This window comes from Schistocerca americana, chromosome 1 (assembly GCF_021461395.2).
Source record: "Schistocerca americana isolate TAMUIC-IGC-003095 chromosome 1, iqSchAmer2.1, whole genome shotgun sequence".
Taxonomy (NCBI): domain Eukaryota; kingdom Metazoa; phylum Arthropoda; class Insecta; order Orthoptera; family Acrididae; genus Schistocerca; species Schistocerca americana.
This window is the reverse complement of record NC_060119.1, coordinates 569,449,304-569,472,341: the sequence shown is the minus strand read 5'-3', so window position 1 is coordinate 569,472,341 and position 23,038 is coordinate 569,449,304. Positions and strand designations below refer to the sequence as shown.

General features: G+C 38.0%; 1 protein-coding gene across 2 annotated transcripts in view; it reads left to right on the top strand.

Moving 5' to 3' along the window:
* LOC124606629 (double-strand-break repair protein rad21 homolog) overlaps window positions 1–16,043 on the top strand; it is a 60,532-nt gene extending 44,489 nt beyond the window's left edge. For both annotated transcript variants that reach the window (XM_047138627.1, XM_047138635.1), the window contains exons 11-14: window positions 317–934; window positions 7,293–7,427; window positions 8,609–8,764; window positions 14,294–16,043. In XM_047138627.1, the coding sequence (XP_046994583.1) occupies window positions 317–934; window positions 7,293–7,427; window positions 8,609–8,764; window positions 14,294–14,419 (1,035 nt within the window). In that variant the 3' untranslated portion in view covers window positions 14,420–16,043. The remainder of the gene's footprint in view (window positions 1–316; window positions 935–7,292; window positions 7,428–8,608; window positions 8,765–14,293) is intronic.
* The last annotated feature ends 6,995 nt before the right edge of the window (window positions 16,044–23,038 follow it).

Below are 23,038 nucleotides of genomic sequence, written 5' to 3'. Positions count from 1 at the left end.
GTGCTTGCTTGTTGACTAGCAGTGTAAAAGTGTGAATGTGAGTGATTAACCAAAATTATTAGTAGACCTATGTTGGATTCAGTTGTCCCCTAAATTATTGTGTTTTCACTATAAACTTGATGTATGAACATTTTTCTTATCGGTAACAATGATACCCGTTCATGGATGCAAGTGATTAAACTGGGGTGGTGAGAGTTATTGCTTACATAATTTTGCCTTAAATAAATTAATTTTTGTTCATTTAATTAGTGTTATGCCTGATTAATAACTGTGTGTATTTAATAAAATAGAGTGTCATAATTGTCTACACTTTCAGGTGCATTCTTTATTGGTGCAGCATGAGCATAACCTGGTTAACCCATTAACACCCGGAGTTCCATCAGTAGCAGCTCCCATGACCCCGGGGCCACCACCAATGACGCCAGGACCACCACCGATGACACCTGGACCACCACCGATGACGCCAGTGCCAGCACCGATGACACCAGTGCCAGCACCGATGACGCCAGTGCCACCTGCAATGATGCCAGTGCCACCTGCAATGATGCCAGTGCAACCTCCAATGACGCCAGTGCCGCCTCCGATGACGCCAGTGCCCCCTCCGATGACACCAGTGCCGCCTTCAATGACACCAGTGCCTCCTCCCATGACACCTGGTGCTCCACCAATGACTCCAGTGCCTCCCCCAATGACCCCAGGGCCCCCACCTATGACACCAGTACCTCCGCCGATGACACCCATGATACCACCATTGACACCGGCCCCTCAGGTTCCCATGGAACAGGAGGAAGCAGTCACAGCTCATATATCTGCTGCTGTTTCTGTGCCTACACCAGCTCCAGTCCCTGAACATTTGTCAACAGAAGCACCAGGGGAAGTGTTACAGCCGACTGAACAGCATTTGCCAACAATGGAAAACATGGGTTATGACCATGTAAGTAAATTCTGTGCTTACAAGATAATTGTTACATTTGTATTAATATCAAAATGAATGTGTACATGTAAAGTTTGAGCCACATTCATTTAACTATTAATTATTACTTTTATATTTCATGAGACTTGTCATAAAAGTATTAACTGGAGCATTGTTATGGAAGTGTTAATTATAAGAAAAAGAAAATTCAAAAGATAAAAATGTAAAATTAGGATTATGAATATAATAGAGGGAAACATTCCATATGGGAAAAATATATCTAAAAACAAAGATGATGAGACTTACCAAACAAAAGCGCTGGCGGGTCGATAGAAACACAAACACAAACACACACACACACACACACAAAATTCTAGCTTTCGCAACCAACAGTTGCTTCATCAGGAAAGAGGGAAGGAGAGGGAAAGACGAAAGGATGTGGGTTTGTGCGGCTATGTGAGTGTGTGCGAGTGTATACCTGTCCTTTTTTTCCCCCTAAGGTAAGTCTTTCCGCCCCCGGGATTGTAATGACTCCTTACCCTCTCCCTTAAAACCCACATCCTTTCGTCTTTCCCTCTCCTTCCCTCTTTCCTGATGAAGCAACTGTTGGTTGCGAAAGCTAGAATTTTGTGTGTGTGTTTGTGTTTGTTTGTGTGTCTATCGACCCGCCAGTGCTTTTGTTTGGTAGGTCTCATCATCTTTGTTTTTAGATATAAAATTAGAATTAGACAGATAGGATAGACAGTACTTACCCTAAGGACATGAAATTTCTTATACTGTCAGTAGACAGATCAAAAGTAGAAAAAAGGAACCGTACTAGAGATTTTGAAAGTGAAAGTTCCTTCATTATGGAGGAAAGGGTGGAAATTTGGGTAGGAGGGATAGGTCACCCCAGCCCTATTTAAGAAGGAACCTCCATTGAGAAAGTGAGGAGAGAAAATGATCAAAATTCAGCTTTTTTCTGCAGTGGACCTCTGACTTGATACCAGATATTTCTACCTTATTCCTAATAAGTTAGTTTAATATTATTTTGCATTGATGTTCCTTACTCCATTGTTAAATGCAAACAACATTCATCAGTTCTCTATAATGTGATAGAAGGGAATCGTAGGTAGAATAGAGCTAATGGAGGGAGTGAAAATCCCTCAGAACAATTGCCAACATAAACACCAGAGAAACAAAATCGTGCGTAGTGGAAAGGCATGTGAATAGGAAATTTAATTTGTAACTTATTTAAGTGGGCTTGACAGGACATATTGGAAGAATTTAGAGGCACACTATGGATTGTAACAACTCAGTGTAATGCATATGCAGAGATTCTCATATGACACAAGCAGGTGCCATTTAATGAGAAAGGTGACATTGTCATGAAACTTATTTGGATGAGCTTAGAGAAATGGTCTGACAGAGAATTAGAAAACCGTTCTACAGCCACTGTCAGAAATCTTATATAGGTCTCTGGATAATAGAGCAGGGTTGTTCCAACACTACTGGAGAAGGGAGCTTTTGGGTGCACTTTCTCACCCACACAGGCAGGTGCAAGCAATATAGGCTACCCGCAAGATGGCCCGATTGCATGCATTCTGCACATACTTGAGCTGCTTGTCCACATCTGCCCCTGTGCTCTCGGTGTGACCTGGCTGCAACACTGCCCAGGTTTCTACTGTATGCCCATCTATGTCCGTGTCCACCCAGCTGCCTCGGATGAGCACAAGAGCTGGAACAGCCTATAATAGAGGTTAGGAAGCAAGTGTAGGCATCCATGTGGCCATTTTTCATTTCAATCCATATGCAAATTATGTATGACAGCAAGAAGCTAATATTTACAGAAACTACACTACCATGCATTGTCTAATAACTTGTGGAGTATGTATGTAAGATGTAGAAGGAAATGTGGAAGTATTGAGGCATAGGTCTGAGTGATGGCCAAGGAAAGGAAGCGGAAGTGGAGAGAAGAGATTAGACGCAAGTCAGCGAAGCTCAATATAGCATATTAATAGTGGACTGGAGGGTTAGGATAAGAGTAGAGGCAAGTGCAGGATGGACACTGGTGAAGGTTGAGTTTAGGAGTATTGCGGTACAAAAGAATATTGGAAAGACAGTTTGAGAATATTCTGCTGGAAGGGTGATACAGATACAGTGGATTGTCGATGTCATTCACATGCAGCTGCCTTCTAAGACCTTTGTGATTTCTGGACAATGGAAATTAATATTGCATCTGATCATTCACCCAGTCAGGTCCACGTAGGCCTAAATTAGTTTTTCCACTCTCCATTTACAAATAAAATAAATGATAAATAATTACACAGAAACACTTCACCATGTACTGTTCTATGCAGTGTTACGAAGAAAAGTAACTCACCAGTTTTGGAGTTAGGAAGCCTCCAATGGGCAGAGGAATTCCTTTTACACATGAAGGCTGCTTATCCATTAAATTGGCAGAATTAACACTCTGCAAGTATACGTCCGCTCTCGTTGAAGGTCAGCAGCTCGTGGCCTAGTGGTTACCATTGCTGCCTCTGGATCACAGGGTACCGGGGTTCGATTCCTGGCTGGGTTGGGGATTTTCTCTGCCCCGGGACTGGGTGTTTGTGTTGTCCTTATCTTTTCATCATCATTCGTGACAGTGGCTAAATTGGATTGAGTAAAAAATTGGGACTTTGTACGGGCGCTGATGACCTCACAGTTGAGTGCCCCACAAACCAATCATCATCTTATTGAAGGGTAGTCGGGGTGATATTTAAGACTGAGAACGTACATCTGCATTTCTCTGACACTTCCTATTTGAGTAGCAAAGCGTAAGATGGAAATTATTGTTGGTAGTGTGATGATAGTAACTGGTTTTGAGCCTGTACCTTGATCGGCTCATTGTTAGATTTTGTTTCACGTAATGCATTTCTATTTATTATGTTTTAAAACTAGGCGCATAATTTATATCAGCTATTTCAGAACTTAGATAAAAAAAATGCCATTCTTCCAGTCCTTGTAACTAAGTGTGAGCAGCTTAGTCTCTTGTATGCAGTATAACAGAATTTTAGTGGCAGTTTGAAAATCTGTTTTACATATGTGTGTAATTTTGGATTGTGAAGTAAAACCGTTTATGTTGTTGTGGTCTTCAGTCCAAAAACTGGTTTGGTGTAGCTCTGCATGCTTGTGTATACTGTGCAAGCCTCTTCATCTCTCCAATAACTAATGCAACCTGATTACTGTATTCAAACCTTGGTATCCCTCAACAATCCCCCCTCCCCGGCCTTCTTCCATTACCAAAATGGCAATACCTTGATGTGCCTCAGGATTTATCCTGTCAACTGATCCCTTCTTTTAGTCAGTTGTAGAATAATTATTTTATTTTATTTTTTTATTTTTTTTTTCCCCCCAGTTCAGCACTTTTCATTTGTTATTTGGTTACCCAGAACTGCTTATCATCCGTGGTTCACTTCCACACAAGGCTACACTCTGTACAAATACCTTCATAAAAAAAACTTTGTAAATTTGTATTAGATGCCAACAAATGCCTCTTTTTGAGAAATGCTTTTCTTGGTATTGCCAGTCTGCATTTTACATTCTCTATTCTAGGGCTGTCACCAGTTACTTTACTGCCTAAATAGCAAAACTCATCTACTACCTTTAGTTTCTCATTTCCTAAGCTAATTCCCTCAGCATCACCTGATTTAATTCAATTACACTTCATTACCCTTATTTTACTTTGATGATGTCCATCTTATAATCTCTGTGGTCTGTGACACAATTGTGGTGTCATTCCCAAAACACAAATTTCCCCCCACCCCCACCCTTCCTGAACTTTAACTTGCTTTACAAATTTCTGTGTGGTTTTATTTGCTGCTTGCTCAGTGTACAGATTAAGTAACATTTGTGTGCGTGTGTGTGCGTGCATGCGTGTTCTATCTCTGATAGAGGCCTTGTTGGCCGAAAGCGAATTTTCTGACAGTCTTTTTGTTATGCCTATCTGTGACTCATCATCTTTGCCATATGATAACAACTATCCTTTTCATAATATTGGTATTAAACTAATGGCTTAATAGTGTTCGTACCTGTCAGCACCTGACTTTTTGGGAGTTGGAACTATTACGTTCTTCTTGGAGTCTTAAGGTTAATTCACCTGCCTCATATGTCTTGCACTTAGGTGGAATGGTTTTGTCATGGCTGGCTCTTCAAAGGATCTCTGTAATTTTCTGAGGATGTCATCCACTCTGGGTTCCTTGCTTCCACTTAGGTCTTTCAGTGCTCTGTCGATACTTCTCGCCGTATTGTATTTCCCATTTCATCTTCAATTCTTCTCTTTCCAAAAAATAGTTCTCAAGTGCCACATTGCCTGATTCTCTTTCTAGAACTCTCAACAATCTCTAGTTCCTTCAATTTATCCAGGCCTCATCTGCTTTGTTTCCTATCTTTTTGCAGCTTTGTTCAGTCTGAAGTTCATAGCCGATAAATTGTGGTTAGAGTCCACATCTGCCCCTGGAGATTTTATAGTTCAAAATCTGGTTTCAAATTCTCTTATCTTACTGTTATGTAATCATTCTGAAACCTCCCAATGTTTCCAGGTCTGTTCTGTGTATACAGCCTTCCTTCATCATTCTTAAACCAACTGTAATTGATCATTAAATTATGCTCTGTGCAAAAATCTACCAGGTGGTGTCCTCTGTTATCCCTTTCCCCAGTCATCCTCCTATTTTTTCTTCTATCAAATTCCAGGCAGCCATCACAATTTAATTTTTATCTCCTTTAACTGTCTGAATAATTTCCTTTATTTCAGCATACATTCTTTCAATTTCATTACCATTTGTGCAGCTTGTTGGCCTATGAACTTGTACTACTGTGGTTAGTGTTGGCATTCTGTCTTTCTTGCCTATGGTAATGCATTCAGTATTAGGCCTGCTTCTGCATTATCCGTATGTGTAGGTAACCCTGTACTCACCGAACCAGAAGTCCTGTTATACTTACCATCAAACTTCAGTTATTCCTACTGTATCTGATTTCAAGCTATCTATTTAACTTTTTTAATTTTCTAATGTACCTACTCAATAATAATCCATACTCTGACCCATAGAATGCCAGTCTTATTTTTTCTGAGTATACATCCTCCTGAATAGTCCCATCTTTGGAGCCATATGGGGGGACTATTTTGCATCCGAAATATTTTATAGAAGAGAATGCCGTCATTAAGCCATGCAGTTGACCTGCCTGCCCTCAGGGGAAATGATGGAGGGGGGGGGGGGGATTTACAGCTGTAGTTTCCCCTAGCTTTCAACCAGAGTACCAGAACAGTAACGCCTTGTTAACCAGTGTTACAGGGCCAGATCAGTCAATCATCCAGAATATTTCCCCTGTAACTACCCAAAAGGCTGCTGCCTCTTTAAGGGGAAGTGGAAGTGATGCCTTCACAATGTAAAATTGTATGTAGTATAAGATATATTTTTTTCAGGCTCAGGCTTAATTAGATTGCTAATTTTTTACAGGATATGCTCACATGTATTGTCAGCATTGAAACAGCAATATTGCAATGTCTTGTTTGTTCATTTCACCTGTTTTGGGGAAACCTGCTTTGTACTGTGTCAAGAGGAGGCAAACTTGAAAGTATAGATGTCTATCAATCTTTGAAAATTCAAATGTACGGTGATTAATGATAACCTTCAGGTAAATGGCGATAAGGGACAGGAAGGAACACTGAGTGCATTCATTGCATATGCCCGGGGGCCTCATTCAATGTGTTTAAGAAGCTATTCCAGTGGCCATTGAGGGAACAGGCTGCAGCCAGTGGATTTAACAATAGTACAAAAAGTGGTTTAGGAATTCAATATATTATGAAACAATTTCCACTAGCAGTGACTTGATAGTTCTAGTGAGTGTTCTACCTGTGTGTTATAGCTATGAAATGCAATTTGAAAAATGCAAAATGTTTATTACTTACCGCTTTATCGGGGAAACCATAAAAATCAACTTAGTTTCAAGGTTAAATTTTAATTGTTTATTAAGACATTTGAAGAGTAGTATTTAGTCAAGAATCTGTCTTTCTAATTGTGTGTATGCATAGTTTTTTACAAAAAAAAAAAAAAAAAAAAAAAAAAAAAAAAAAAAAAAAAGCAGGTAATTATATCTTACATTTTTTTGAGGAACAAAACTTAGAATGATCCTTAATTTTACTGTGTGATAACTGTATCTACCTCCTTGAGGAACCATGGATTAGTCTGGCCCCTCCACAGATATGCCTCAATTTTGGTTGCATCTAAGGTATTGAATCTGTATCACTAACCGTCTCACATCAGCGAGATCCTTGGTTCGTGGGGGAAGGAACAATGTTTGTATGTACATAAATTGTAGCAGATAAATATCTTTACATATGTATCTATTTTCGTTCCAGAATATTCCTCAGATGGCAAATATGGGCTATGATGAGCAACACCCACCAGCGCAAACTCCAGGAGCCCATTCTGAGAGAGGTGTCTTAACGCCTTGGAATGGTGAAGAATATGAGTTTCCTCAATCTGTTGGACCAGTAAGAAATATTTCATCACTTTGTAGTTCAGTATTACACACAATATTTTACTGGTGTCCCCTTTTTGTGCAGAATGCATTAAATACATGATGTAACTATTTTCTAAATGGAAGCACTCGATATAAAAAATTATAATGTGTGAGAAGTTACTCATTAAGCTTAAACTAATGATTTCAGTTTTCTGAGTACTGTGTTGAACTTGAGTGTACTTGTTCTGGAATGGACATCCATGAACAGACAGGTTTAGGTTTTCATAAATTACTTAGTAGAGAAATGCTGGGATGAGTGCTCAAAAAGGTCAAGTTTGTGCACATCTCTTGTGGTCTGTGGGAGAGTCCTTTTTGAGTTACAGGAATGAATATGTTTTGAAATGAAGGTGACTAAAATGGAGAAATTTGAGCTCATAGAAAGGCCTGTAGTCAGATTTACAAATGAGGGCAGTCCGCCCAGATTGAGGCACAGATAAGAATTCTAGCGTTGCTGGTTCCAAGCAGCAGTTAGTGTAGGCGCATGTGAGTGCTCTGCACTTGAAGAAAGCTTGAATCATATAAATTGTCTTTCTTGTTTATGTAGAATTTGCCACCATCTTAAGCCATGTCTTCTTGCAATAAATCGAATAAAAATTCATTGAATAACTCATTACGATCATGTTTAATGCTTGCAGTGGCTATGATATTCAAAGCAGATGACTTGGAGCACTCAGTGCTCATTGGCTGACAGATAAGTGTGATACCAGATGTGCAGAAAGAATGCAGACTTATCAATCCATTCCAGCCATAGGAACAATCACACATCATTCATGTGTGGAACAGAAAAGACTGAAATGATGATGATACACCAAGTGTGCACCACCACCTGCTGTAGATTATAAATATAAAATGCGGGTTAAAGAATTTATTTAGAAAGATTGTTTTGACTTCTGACATGAGATTTAGCTTATATGCACCATGCAAAAAATAATTAAAGGAAATGTCTTTATTAAGGCCCAGTGGATATGTATGATCGATTCACAGACATTGTGATTTTGTTTCTGTTCATAATGATCCAGAAAGATGTGTTGATTAACTCAGCTGTACACAGCCTACCATAAGGCACTTATTTTTCTCTCCATGTCCATCTAAGAACAGCATTTTGACAATGTTTTACACTTGTCATCACTTCTTTTTTCTTTTTTTTAACAGCAAGAAGAACAGCAGGTTGATGAGACATATGAGCAATTTGAGGAACGAGTGCTGAATAAACGTGCTGCTCATATGTACCACATTGTGAGGAGTAAACTGGAACGATGTGACAAGCTTTATTTTTCAGATATGGTGCATCGAAATAACAGAAAACAGGTAAATGTGTTTTTTATCGAATTTGCTTTAGCTTGTATGTGGAAAATTGTTGTAGCCAAGAGTTTATATGTGCCAAAGTAGTAACACAAGTGCCTCAATATTGCATTATATCTTTTAGGCTTGCCTACAAAAAGGTCAAACATGTGTGTACAACATATCGTGGAGCAGTTGTCAAGCTGTTACGCTTTCATACAAATCAGCTGCACAATGATTGGGATTCGCGATATCCAGTTTTATGGCACTATACGATTAGCTCTTTGATTCGAAAAAGCATATGGGGCCTGAAGACGGCAAAATGAATTGCCGAAACTGGTTGCTTTCGAAATAAAATAAAATATCTTAAAGTGTACGGCTCTTGGTAAAGTTTATTGAAGGGCATTCAAATAATGAATCTAAACTATTTTCGTGCTTTCTGTTGACTTTACTAAACAGCAAATGACGATGTCATGTGTAAACAATACTAAACAGCAAATGACGATGTCATGTGTAAACAATAGAAGAGAGCCACTCAGATTATCTACTGAATCATTTTTATTGATTGAGAATAGAAAATGGGTCTACAACAGTTTCTTTGGGAAAACACATGTAATATCAGCTTCACTTGATTTTCCACCAATTACTACATACCTTTCTGACAGACATGATAGTTTAGACCAGTAGTGTTTCAAGATTGCTGCAAGGGGACAGGTGCCTATCAAGTAGTCTGCAGGTAGTATTGGCTGCCCAGTTGCATTGTATTCACACCTTAGTCTGTTGCTTGAGTGAATCATTTGCCCGTTCTTGCCTGTAGGTGCTCGCCCGAGCTGTATAGTTGTGTAAGCTATGGCCCAACTGTCTGCAAGTGGATGCTTGAACTGGAACAGCCTGGCTTAGAGGGTTGGGTTGTTTAGGGGAGGAGACCAAACAGCGAGGTCATTGGTCTCCAGCCTGGCCTAGACTGCATATCATAGGCATGCCAGAGGATTAGAAGCTGCTTGTAAGGGACACTGTCCAAACCCTAATGGAAATTTAGAAATGTGGAATCAATTTGACAGCTCGTGTCGATATCTCATTATTTCGTGCAAATAGAGAGCCAGTTGGGTTTCACAAGAACAGTATTTTTTCTGAATCTCTTATGTGCCAGTAGACCATTTTCCTCAAGCTATCTGGCAATGAAGAGTGGTATGCCGACCACTTGCCCATCCATATATGCATCCAGTGACATTTATTGGCTGAAGATGACACTGTGGTCAGTCAGTACCATTGGGCCTTCGAAGGCATGGTTAGGTGTGTGTGTGTGTGTGTGTGTGTGTGTGTGTGTGTGTGTGTGTGTGTGTGTGTGTGTGTTTTTCAGTATTTCTGCTATAAATTTATGTATGCAACATGGATATATATTGCATCATCGTTGGTGATAGATGTTTGGAACGCCTTTTTCAGGAACCCAGCTTCAGTAATGCTGTAATCTGTAACACTGCCATATAGTAATCCTACTTCAGTGATGCTGTAGTCTATTGTTATCATTCAGTGAAGTTACTGATGCACTCATACAGTTCATCTACAACAAGAATTGCTTTCCTGCTATATTTCGAAACAGGGTTTTATTTTGAAAACTCTTAAAGGCCTGAGACTGTAATTCCATAAACTGGTTAAGAGAACTGCTCACAAAGAGTAGGAAATCTGTTTTTTTAGAGTTTGTCTGGCACAAATTATCATTGTTGTTGTTCTTGTTCATTTTCAACTTTTTGTGGCATAATGAATAGTCCAATAAATTTCGGGGATGCAGCCGCGCAAATAAAATTTCTTCCACTTATTTTTTGGTTGGGTATCTTCCGAAATTTAATGGGCTATAGTTGTTGTTGTGGTTTGATGCAGCTCTTCATGCTACTCTATCTTGTGCAAGCCTCTTCCTCTCTGAGTAACTACTGCAACCTACATTTGTCTGAATCTGCTGAGCGTATTCATCTCTTGGCATCCATCTACAATTTTTACCATCCACACTTCTTCCAGTATTAAATTGGCATTGACTTGATGCCTCAGATTGTGTCCTACCAATCTATGCTCCATACAGATACTTTCAGAAAAGACTTCCTGACACTTAAATCTATACTCAATGTTAACAAATTTCTCATCTTCAGAAACGCTTTCCTTGCCATCACTAGCCTACATTTTATATCCTATCTGCTTTGACCATCATCAGTTATTTTGCTGCTCAAGTAGCAAAACTCTTCTACTAATTAAAGTGTCATTTCCTAATCAAATTATCTCAGAATCACGTGATTTAATTCGACTACAGTACATTCCATTATCCTCATTTTGATCTTATATCCTCCTTTCTAGACGCTTCCATTTCATTCAGCTGTTCTTCCAAGTCCTTTGCTAACTGACAAAATTACAATGTCTTCCGCAAACCTCAAGGTTTTTATTTCTTGTCTCTGGACTCCAAATTTTTCTTTATGTTTCCTTTGCTGTTTGTTCAGTATACAGTTTGAATAACATCGGGGGTAGGCTACAACCCTGTCTCACTCCCTTCTCAACCAGTGCTTCCCTTTCTTGCCCCTCGACTCTTGTAACTGCCATGTGGTTTCTGTACAAATTGTAAATAACCTTTTGCTCCCTCTATTTTATCCCTGCCACGTTCCGAATTTGAAAGAGAGTGTTCCAGTCAACATAGTCAAAAGCTTTTTCTAAGTCTACAAATGATATAAATGTAGGTTTGCCTTTCCATAGCCTATCTTCTAACTAATTATCTTTAGTCACAATGTATTCAAAGAGAAGTAAGAATAAAACCAAGCCCACCTGTGTAACCAGACATACTGCAATTGTAAATTGTTCACCAGTTTAAAAAAAGAAATGTTTTTATCTTCTTCGTAGAATTATAATTACTGCAATAGGAGAGATGTGGCAGTATAAACAAACCAAGTAAAATCTTCTTTAGTGGAAAGTTTATTTATTATATGAAGTTTTTTGTATGAATAATCTGGCAAAGCGAGAAATGAAATTGATCAATGTTAGATAAAGTGCTGTCATATAATTTTGAAGATTTCTTGGATGGCTCAGTAACTAATATGTGATGCTGGAAAGAGTCAGTGAAAAACTATGCCTTAAGAAAGGTGTAGCTACATGTAAAAGATATTAAGAGGTCTTGTATTACTATCTACCATTTTAGAAGACGGAAATGCTAAGGAACAACTAATGCAGGAATGTGTCAACAATTTGTAGAAGGTTTAGGGTTTTCACTGAAAAACATCTTCATATGAAGAACTGTTGAAAACCAATTTCTGGATTGATTACTAAGAAGAAGGACCAAATCGGTTTTTTGGGGGGGGAAAAAACTGATAGAACTCTTCATTATGTTGAGGTAAGTACATAGTAGGCTTCAAAAAATAAAAAAAGTGAGTTAATCTTGGACTCCTTTGAATCTGTTATTTGTGCAAATACTGGTGTACAGGTGTCATTTAGGATCACTTGAAGGGGTCAACCTGTTGTGACTACAAGGTGAGACATACTTGATAATCTGTGATGTCACTGCATAGATGTAATGAACAGTGTGAAGTGGGAACCAGCAGGAGGTAATTGAAGTGACTTTTGAGTGCAGGAAGGCTGGCAGTCACCCACAAAGTGCAGTGTTATTGTACAAGAGCTTCATCCAAAAGGTATTGGATGCTACACTGTAAGGAAAGTGTGTGCACAGAACTTGTGCGAATGGGTAATTGTTGTAGTGACTTACAAGCCCCAACAGGGCGCTTAAAGCAGGATAGGCAGTGATCTATGGTAGATGTGACAATAGATTGCAATGCTGGTGCAGGCACAAGTATTTTGAAGCACACCGTTCAGCTCATATTGTGGAACTCAATGCTTGCCAGGCGATGCCCTATATGTTCCCACATTGTCTCACTGACATCATCAGTTAGGATTGCAGTGGGCACTACCATTGACATTGGACCATAGACCAATGGAAATTGTCAGCAGTTGGATGAATTACATTGCTTGTTGTACTGAGTTGATGGTTGTTTTCAGATATGCCATCATCCAGTCGAACAGCTCTTCGAAACCACATCATGGCCGAAGGTTTTTGGGGAGGGGGTTGGGCAGTATCATGCTATGGGGACATTCACCTGTGCTTCAGTGGGACCAGTTGTAATAATTAAACTCACTATGACAGCTGTAGACTATGTGAATATTACTGCAGACTGCCTGCATCTATTCATGCTTGATTCCTACCCCAGCAGCAATGGCATCTTCCAGTGGAACAACTGTTTTTGTCACAAGGTCAGAATTGTGCTACAATGGTTTTTAGGAGTATGATATTGAACTCGTGTTGATGTCTTTGCCACAAAATTCGCCTGATCTGGACCCAATGGAGAACACTTGGAATGCTATTAGGCACCACCTCCACACCCATAAACCACCAGCTTGTAATTTACAAGAATAATGTGACCTGTGCATAGATACATGGTGCCACACACCCATACCAAGAACTTGTCACAGACATGCACACAGAATCACTGGGGTACTGCATTCTAGAGGTGGACCAACACGCTGTTAAGCAGATCATCTGAATGTTTTGTGTATGATGGTGTTTGGGTGATGAACTGAGAATACTGTGTGGTATTCCCACTCTGCTATTGGTGTACATTTAAATGTGACTCTTTTTCATTCCATTCTAGTTGACTATGTTTGCAATTGTAGGTTTTGTTATAAATGAGAGTTTTGAATTTGGACATCATAGTTTTACCATGATTTTCTGGTGTCCAACTTTGTGAAGCAGTCCAAATTACCATGAAGAACTCACAAGGTAATTGAAGTACTTTTAAACATCCTGGCACATTTTAATGTTTTTTTCCTTTTCTACTTTGTATTGTTTTATTTGAGATTATTGTGCTTTATCTCATCGAATTGTGTTCTGTCAAAACAGCAAGGAAACATTGTACATACATAAAACTACTATATTATACTTTAATATAATTATCTGTCACAGACGAACACAAGCATTATTTTATTGAACACAGGATGAAAGGAGCATATCATGCTGCTCATTGAGAAAAGACTGATGTGAAAAAAAAGTCAGTAGAGATCTTGTGAACATGTAACTTGTTCTGGTTTCCTGTTCAATCATTTGCATGCTATAGAGTATGTACTGTATGTAACTCTGTGGACATAGTCTCCTGCTTATAAATGGTTTGGTGTGGTCTTATTGACGGATTTCAAGTTCTAATTCCATAGCCTCCTTTTTTAAAAATAATAATAATAATAATGATCTTGTGATAACTGAGAGCTGAATATACTACTTGTAGTAGTTTGTGGGTAATCCTCTTTTCATGCTGTTGAGGTGCTCGTCTTGTGTATTTCATTTATTATTTTTAAAAAGAAAAAAAGATTCATGTGTATTGACCAAGAAAAATGTTACATAATCAATTACGATCTTACATAATTGTGACTTACATTGGCACTTGTTTTGGACCAGTAGTCTCAGTGCATTAATTGTGTAATTGCTTGCTCTTTTTACTTATTATCCATAATAATTAATTCTGTCCTGTTTCCCTATTCTAGGTGGCACAAAAGTTTTACACCCTTCTTGTTTTAAAGAAGCATACCGTGTTGGAACTGACGCAGGAGTCATCATATGAGAACATACACATTACGAGAGGCAACAAATTTGAAAATCCATCCTTATGAGCTGAAGAGTGACTTGAAGTCAAGTGTTGTGTCAAAGACAGAAAAGCAAAAACTGTGTCGTGTATATAGACCTATTGTTGAGCACCAAACATTTTATACTGTGAATTTGCCGTGTTCTTTTCAACTTAATATTTTTCGAAAAGGCAATGTTTTGCTGTAGTTATATCACAGGCATTGTATATATACACATTGGAGAAAGGCAGAGTAAAGGTGTGCATCATAAATTACATTATCTCATTTTGCAGGTACTAATTTGTAAAGTTGACTGATGAGAGGCAGTGCAAATATAAATTTTAAGAACAAGTTGAGGCTGTGCAGTATCACAAAATAGTGAAATTTTTAAAAATTTTATCAACATATAAAGTTTACTGCTATAAGTTGAAAAGAAAGCATTTTATCATTAAAATAGTGTTTTTATGAGTGTAAATGCAGAAATGAATTTTGTATATATTGTTAGTAAGTTATTCATTTGAAATGGTGAATGTAATTTATAAGTATGAGGTCAGCTTGTTAGCAAATTGTTGGTTTATTAGACACAATCACAGATCGTTGTTCTTGTTAAGTGCATATGCTGCAACAGTCTGTTGACATTCTAGTTATTTGGTGATATATTTTGTGCTCATTTTTTATTGGACCAATGCTCCACTTACATGACCTGTCAAAAATAAGGATATGCAGATACGTTTGTGAAGTGGGCCATTTTACTCCATAATGAAGTGGGAAAAAACCAACTTGTCTGGTATAGAATTTTTACACATTTTCAGTCTGTAGTTAAGTGATTCTGTGTCTCTCAAGTTAATATTCAGTTTTTTATTGCACCCATTTTTTTCCAAGAAAATTTGGAAGATCATGCTTCATTGCATTTTTAATACCTTTTTATGTGCCCATGGCAGATTATAATATAATCATTGGAATTTTTTCTTGATATTTCCTCCCTTGTATTTTTACTTCCTTTTATCTGTATTTGAAGGTTTTTACTTGTCTTTTAGCATTATTATTTAGAGATTTACAGCAAAATTCTAAATAAAAGCATAATGGGTAGAGCAACATGCCAACCTGTTTACTACAGCATGACCACTTGAGATTTTTGTTGCTGCCAGATGGACCAAGTAAAAATGAGCCCTTTTGATCCAAAGATATATATACACACCAACATTTGCTTATATTGTGACTTTCCATGTATGTTGTCTGTTACAAGGAAAAGTGCTATATCAAACTGACTTTTTTAGTCATGCTGTTCAGACAGCTTTTTCAGTCTCATTATTTTATTGACTAGATTTGACATGTCTTGGCACAAAATATTTCTCTAATTTTCACTTTTTGTATATTTTACACGTCACATCATGTAAAGGGCATGTCACAAATAAGCTCATTACTTATACAATTGTATTTGATTTTTTATTCCTGTATAACTGATTTTCTTTTTGTGGAGCTTTGTTCACATATTTGCATGTATAATAATTTGGATTAAAATATAAAGGGTGTTATAAAACATTTTAATTTCATATCTGTGTTTGTAACCAGTCAGAGCCAGTAGTTGTATGCTTTACATCCTTTGTACTATGTTGTATTACATCTTGAGAAGGAGAGATTCAGGACAATAACAATACTTACATTCCAGTCACTTAATTTCTTTTTCTTGTACTCACCAACCACCAGTTTTAGCATTTGCTGCATACAGAAGTGTAATTTCTTACAAATCCTTGGAAACAGATTTTCACACTATTGTAAGTTTCCTCATTCATGTTGTGCAATGTAAGTGAAAACTATTGAAAGTACATCTTTTGGAGTCATATAACACAACATTGGGCAGCATTGACAAACCTGATCAATCTGTGATTGTGAAATGAACAAGGTAATAAGTCATTTGTGAAATCACAAAGTATTTTATTGTCTTGGCGGACACAGACTTTTGTCGCCATTGTCATTTGTTGTTTCCAAAACAAGTCAAATGGTTGATAAGAGTGTTTTGTGAATAACATTGATGATGAGATTTTCTGTGACATAGCTCATAAATTCTGTAGAAGATAGCATAAATTTTTGTTTATTTTGTCCTTATTAGAAGTCATTAATGGCTAGTATACTGCTGTGAAAATGTTCACAACTCTTGTACCTGGTCTAAAACGAATGTTTATGGTTGCAGCTCTAAATAAAGTAGTAGGTTCCATTCCTCTTCGCCCCTACCCTTACCTACCCATTCTTACTTTGCCTGTGCTTCATGTGTTTATGACCAGGTACATCGCATAGACACGGGTTTAAGTTGCTGACATCTATTTGGATATGTGAGTAATGTAATCTTTGTGGTGTGGATTGAGTCTTGTATGTGATAATTTATTTATTAGTTAAATTGCTATCACATGGACTTTTCTTATTGTGTTGATAAAGAGTATGTTGCACTAGGGATACATGGATATGGCCAATAACACTTGACAAGGCATATTCAGTAACAAGCAGACATATTTGCTTGTGTCTGTATGTGTGGATGGATATGTGCGTGTGTGCGAGTGTATACCTGTCCTTTTTTCCCACTAAGGTAAGTCTTTCCGCTCCCGGGATTGGAATGACTCCTTACCCTCTCCCTTAAAACCCACATCCTTTCGTCTTTCCCTCTCCTTCCCTCTTTCCTGATGAGGCAACAGTTTGTTGCGAAAGCTTGAATTTTGTGTGTATGTTTGTGTGTCTATCGACCTGCCAGCGCTTTCGTTCGGTAAGTCACCTCATCTCTGTTTTTATATACAATTTTTCCCACGTGGAATGTTTCCTTCTATTATATTAATTAACTAATCGGTATACATAAGTATTTCTAGGATTTTTCAGAAACCTGATATAAGTGAAACTGGTCTGTAGTTGTTGGGGTCATCCTTATCCCCTTTCTTGTACACTGGCACCACCTCCGTTATCTTCAGTTTTTCTGGAAAAATTCCATCTCTGAATGAACAGTTTGCTATGTTCAGCAGTGGTGTCATTATCTGCTCACTTACCAGCTTTATTATATGATTTGATATTTCATCATCACCAGCTGATTTCTTGGACTTCAGTTTCTGTATAGTTTTTCGTAGTTTATCTTCTGTGACTGGTCTTAAGAGCATAGTACTGTATGATCTTTTTGGAACCTTAATGCTCTTCTGTTTTTGACTATTTCTTTCCAATTTTAAGTTTTCTACTACACTGATATAGTTATTATTCAGCATGTTTGCTATTTCCATACCATCTGTGACCACTGTGTTGTCTATTTTAATTGACCTAATGCCTTCTTCTTCGTTTGATCCATCTTTTTCCTTTCTTTCATCACTGATTGCATTCCAAGCTGCCTTTGCCTTGTTTTTTGAGTTTGTTATGGTGGCGTCAATTGCTCTTGCTTTTGCTTCTCTTATTGTTTTTCTATATTTCTTTTTTAATATCTTATAGTTGTCAGCTTCGCCCATCCATCTCAGATCGTGCAGCTTCCTTCACTGTTCTAGTATTTCGCTGGTAATCCACTGTGTTTGATCTTGCAGCCTTTCTTGTCTCTTTACTTTGGGAAATGCTACATTAAAATGGTATTTAATTGTTGAAATAAATGCATCATATTTTTCATTTACACTCTGGGCCTGTAGGGTTTCATTCCAGGTTTCGTTACTTAACATTGTTCTAAAGATGTTGATATTTTGTTCACTGATGATCCTAATTACTTTGGTTGTTCGTTTTGGTTCTGATACTGTGTCATTACTTCTGCAAAAGCTGATTAGTTGTCCATGATGATCAGATATTTCTGTCTGAACTACATGTGACTCATAGTTACACATATTAGTAATTATGTCGTCAATAACTGTCTCACTTTGTGAAGTCACTCTTGTTGGTGCAGTTATTGTTACTTTCATGTTATGCTGTATTAACAATTCTTCAAAATTCTGTCTTATTTTTTTGTCTTTTCCCATGTCAATGTTGGAGTCTTCACATAAAATAAGGTTTCTCTTCATATTCATTCTCAATAAGCTAGCAATTTTTTTCAGAAGGATGCTAATATTGCCACATGGTGATCTGTAAACACAAAACACTCTAAAATCCTCTGTCACTATACCAGTAACTTCAAAGTTTTTTTCTCTAGCTACGGGCAATGTAGCAGCTTCACTGTTTACATTCTTTCGGAGAGTACCTGTTTTAATATATATATACAACCCTTATATTTAGATCTTCAGAAGTAACTAGCAAGTTTGCATTCCTTTATTGCAACATTGCCTGTTTTACTTTCAGTTAGTCCATGTTCACTGATGCATAATATGTCTGGTCTTACTTCACTCAGAAGTACTTCTGCTTCTAATTTTTTGTTACCAAAGTATTGAATATTTTGATGAAGTACTTTTATGTAATTTTTCTTTTGTTGCTTTACATGTTGTGAGGCAAATTCTTTAGCATTGTCTCTTTTTGTATGGTGCTTATATTTTTCTTTTCCAGCTAGAGTGTATGATTTTTCACCCCCTTCAGGCCATATTAGTTTCCCTTGCTTCTAATGATTTAGCAGACATTTGCAAACATTCTACTGAATGTTACAGACCCCAGTCTATTTAAATGCAAACCATCTTTTGCTAGTGAGTTTTCACATAGGAATTTGTTTGGGTCCATAAAAACTGCCCCAAGACGATCACATTGTTCTTTAAGAGCAGAGTTTATTTTGGCGATATATTTTTCACTCACTGACCTTCTGTTTATGATTCTGTTAAGCATCAGCCAAGATCCTGCATACATATTTCTTGCAGAACGAATCATGTTTCTTGTTTAGTTTGCCATTTATTCCTTACTGCTGTTCCTTAACGAATTCGTTCCAACATGTATAAATACCCCTTTACAATTATGTCTGGTTTCAGAATCTGGTTCTGTAGTAGCTTGTCTTGCATTCACCATATTTTTAAAATGTTTACCGAGTTGCTGCGTTCTAATTCCAGGTCGTATGTCGATCTTGCAATTAGAGACAGCTATATTCCTCAGCAGCGAATCGGCAATTATTAAAAAGTCATTTTCCTTTTGTTGCGTATCTGTCGCCATGTTTTGCCTTTTGGTGTGTGTGACCACCTTCCATTTATATTTATCTTCCGGTTTTTGGCTTATTGAGCTTACCGAGACATCAACGGGAACACTTGAAATGTTGTTTTTTTAAAGTCCGATCGTTCACTCGTATTTTCGCGATCTTCTAGCTTTCCCGTTTGATAGTTTTTACGCACACAGGACTTCTTTTCTTGTATTAATATATCGTTTTCTTTCTTGATGGTTGAAAGTTCGGTTTTTAATGACTCAATGTCACTTTGTAGTAACTTTATAATTTCGTGTTTTGTATCAACTGCACTTGTCACGTAAACAACCGTGACAAGTCCACGGAAAATCTTCGCTGACGAATTTTAGATTTACTCTCGCGCACTTTTCGTGTAACAAGTAGTTGCATTTGATACACAGAATACCCTTCATCACACCCTTTTCACATTCTCTACATGAAGAACCGTTCATTTTTTGTCTTTTTAACGAGAGAGAAGCATCACTACACTTTCTTATAGGCATCATCTTTGTGCGATCAAATGTGGGTAGGCAGTGATCCTTCTTAAGAAAGCTTTAAGTACTGTCTGACAGGCAGCTGCCAAAATGTATCCAGCATATTTTTTGCACAAATTGTTTAAAGATATAGCAATCTCAGATGCCTGTAGTATGTTTGGACTAATAATTTACTTTTCATAAGAACACTTGTCCCTTTATATCGTTGATGTGGGTAAATGAGTAATTGTTGCAATTGTATCTAGTCAGTGCGGTGGCCATCATTTGAATTCAGTGTCATTTCCAGTGCACTCAGAAACCAAGGGATTTCCAGCATTTGTTTCTCTTTTCTGTGCATGCTTTACGGGGCAACTGGGTAGTTCACGCCAAAACATCTCGATGTAAAGACAATAGTGTGACAGTAGTGCCATTCTGTACATTGTACATACATTTGTGTGTGTGCGTGTGTTTATCTGCAATACTTTATTAACAGCAATGATGTCTGTGTTATAATTCAACAACCTATCCTCATCCACATCTCAATACATGTCAAGCACTTCAAAATTACCACAGGTTATGGGCCCAGTGTATGATTGTGGTGAGTGTGCTGCAGTTCGATGAGAAAAGGATCACTAAATGCAAGAACTAATGAAGACAACATATTGATGGAACCACCTGCAAAGATTGATCATCCATGCAGCAATAACTATTTTTTGTAGTCAGTCTGTGTTCATTCACTGATAAAACATGATGAGGCAAGTGATGCCGTAGATCCTGGCTTTAGAATGGGTTATGATTTATTGGGTACAGAGGAAAAGAAGAAAAATGAAGGGGGCCATGTCCATAATTCTAATGCTGGTCAAAGGCCACTACGTAGAGACGACTGGTATTCTTAAACTAGTAAAGGAGGCAGGGGAGAAGATCAAGAAAAGACGCTGCAACAATGGCCTGCTCAACATTGTATCCAATATGAGAGACTTAGTAAATATGAAGAAAGAGGATTATATGACTATAGAGAACTATATAATGAAGATTCAGACTGCCAATAGATTAGTGAAGCAAGGAAGCTTCAACTTTGAGGACAAAACAGTTGCAACCTTCGTGCTTCTCGAGTTGCCTTTGGATAAGTATGAAGGCCTCATTAGAAGTTTCCAACAAGATGAAGCCATTGACAACAGTCATTGGTATCCATCAAGAGCTTAGAAGAAGCCAAAGCATATGCAGCACTAGGTGGAGGTCAGAAACAAAACAAGAGTGCCCAGAGACACTACAAACATCATAAATGAAACCAAGAGAGTGGAAAATACACATCCAGCAGAAACAGACTCTGTTTCTCCTGCAGTTAAGCAGACTATATTGCTAGGGAATTCCCACATTTCCATGGAAAACAAGGAGGGGCTGCACCAAATGGACTGAATATTCACGAGGTATCAGGATATGGAGCAAGTTGGAGCAAATTCAACAGTGCTAAAAATTGTACAAGCAGTGAAGGCTCAGGAGGTGCAAGTGCAAAGGAAGATGATGAGATAGTGACTTTAACAGGCGCTGATGGAAGGGCACAAGTTCTGTATTCAGGAGCATCCCATTATATGACTAGTCACCAAGAGATTCTACAAGACTTAGAACTAGGTAAATTTGGAGAAACGAAATTGTCTGAAGGGACATTACTAAAGTGACTGGTAAGGGAAGTGGCATGAAAGCAGTAAAATCATGTGAATCTGGTTAACAGAGTGCTTTTGGTGAAAGAACTGGCCAGGAACTTCTTGTCTGTTGAACAAATGGGCAAGAAAGTAGTTGTGCATTAGATTAAAAAATGATGATGTTGCAGTGTGTCTGTTGGTGAGAAGGAAGTGTTCAGAGGATGATCATCAAGCAGTGATGTCTATTTAGTGCACTGCTATTATTACGAAATGAATAACAGTACAGTGATGCCCCACAGAAACAAAATGCATCAACAAGTGGAAAAAGAAGCAACAACCAGACAGGCAGAAGACTTTTAAAATGTGTGAAATGTATGTGCAAGGAAAAATGAAACAATATTCTTTCAAACCTAGCCAAACTACTACCGTAGATGTTCTAGAACTGGTACATAGTGATGCAGGCTATGCTAAAGAGTCCTCCCTGGGTGGAGCACAGTACTATGCTACTTACTGGATGATCACTCAAGATACTCGATAGTGAAAGTGTTGAACCATAAGAATGGCGTGTGTGAGTTTCTTGTGGAGTTTAAGGAACATGCAGAGTGTGAGACAGGGAGGAAAGTGCGAAGTCTCCAATTGGGCAATGAGACCAAATACATCAACAGCAAATTTGAAGAACTGTTCAATGAAGGGGGCTCATCAAATCAGAAAAGCACAGTTTACTCCACTCCATCTGACAGAATAGCCAGACACTTGAATTAAGCACTTATATCCATCCTGAGGTGCCTACTGCTCAAAGGTGATTTACCCAACAATATTTTGAGGAGAAGATCTAATGTTGGCCTGCTACATCCGAAATTGATGCCCAACAGGATCCCTTGGTGGAAAAATCCCATATGAAGTCTCAAATCAGGAAGAACTTGTTAAGCAATATTTTGTAAGCTCAAACCATTTGGCTGGAAAGCCTGGACAAGCACACTGACATCTAACAAAATTGGGGAACAACAAGAAGAATGTGTTTATCTTTGAGTAGGAGCAGGATCAAAAGGTCATCCATCATCTGTGGAGCCTTGTATAGACAAAAATCCTTTTAGAAAAGGTATCATCTTTGATGAGTGAGCATTCTCTCTGATAGACAAGGAACTGTGTCTTCCAGAAGAAGTAAACATGAAGCAGATGACAAAAGTCAATCCACACAGCAATGAGGTGACAGCAGACAGTGCCAATACAGTGTGATTGAGCTTTCCAGGCCTATCAACAGATGGTGACAACACATCTGTGGGGAATGCAGAACCAATAGCAGATGATGAAATTGAGTAAACAGCTGTTCGAGGAGTAGGGGGCAAATTTGGGATTGGAGAAGAAGGTAGATATGATGCAGAACATGGTGTAATTACCAGTACTGAAGATAGTGATGTATGTGAGAAGTGTGATACAGTGCTGGAAAATGAAATTTCCAGTGCAAATAGTGAAGTGTGTT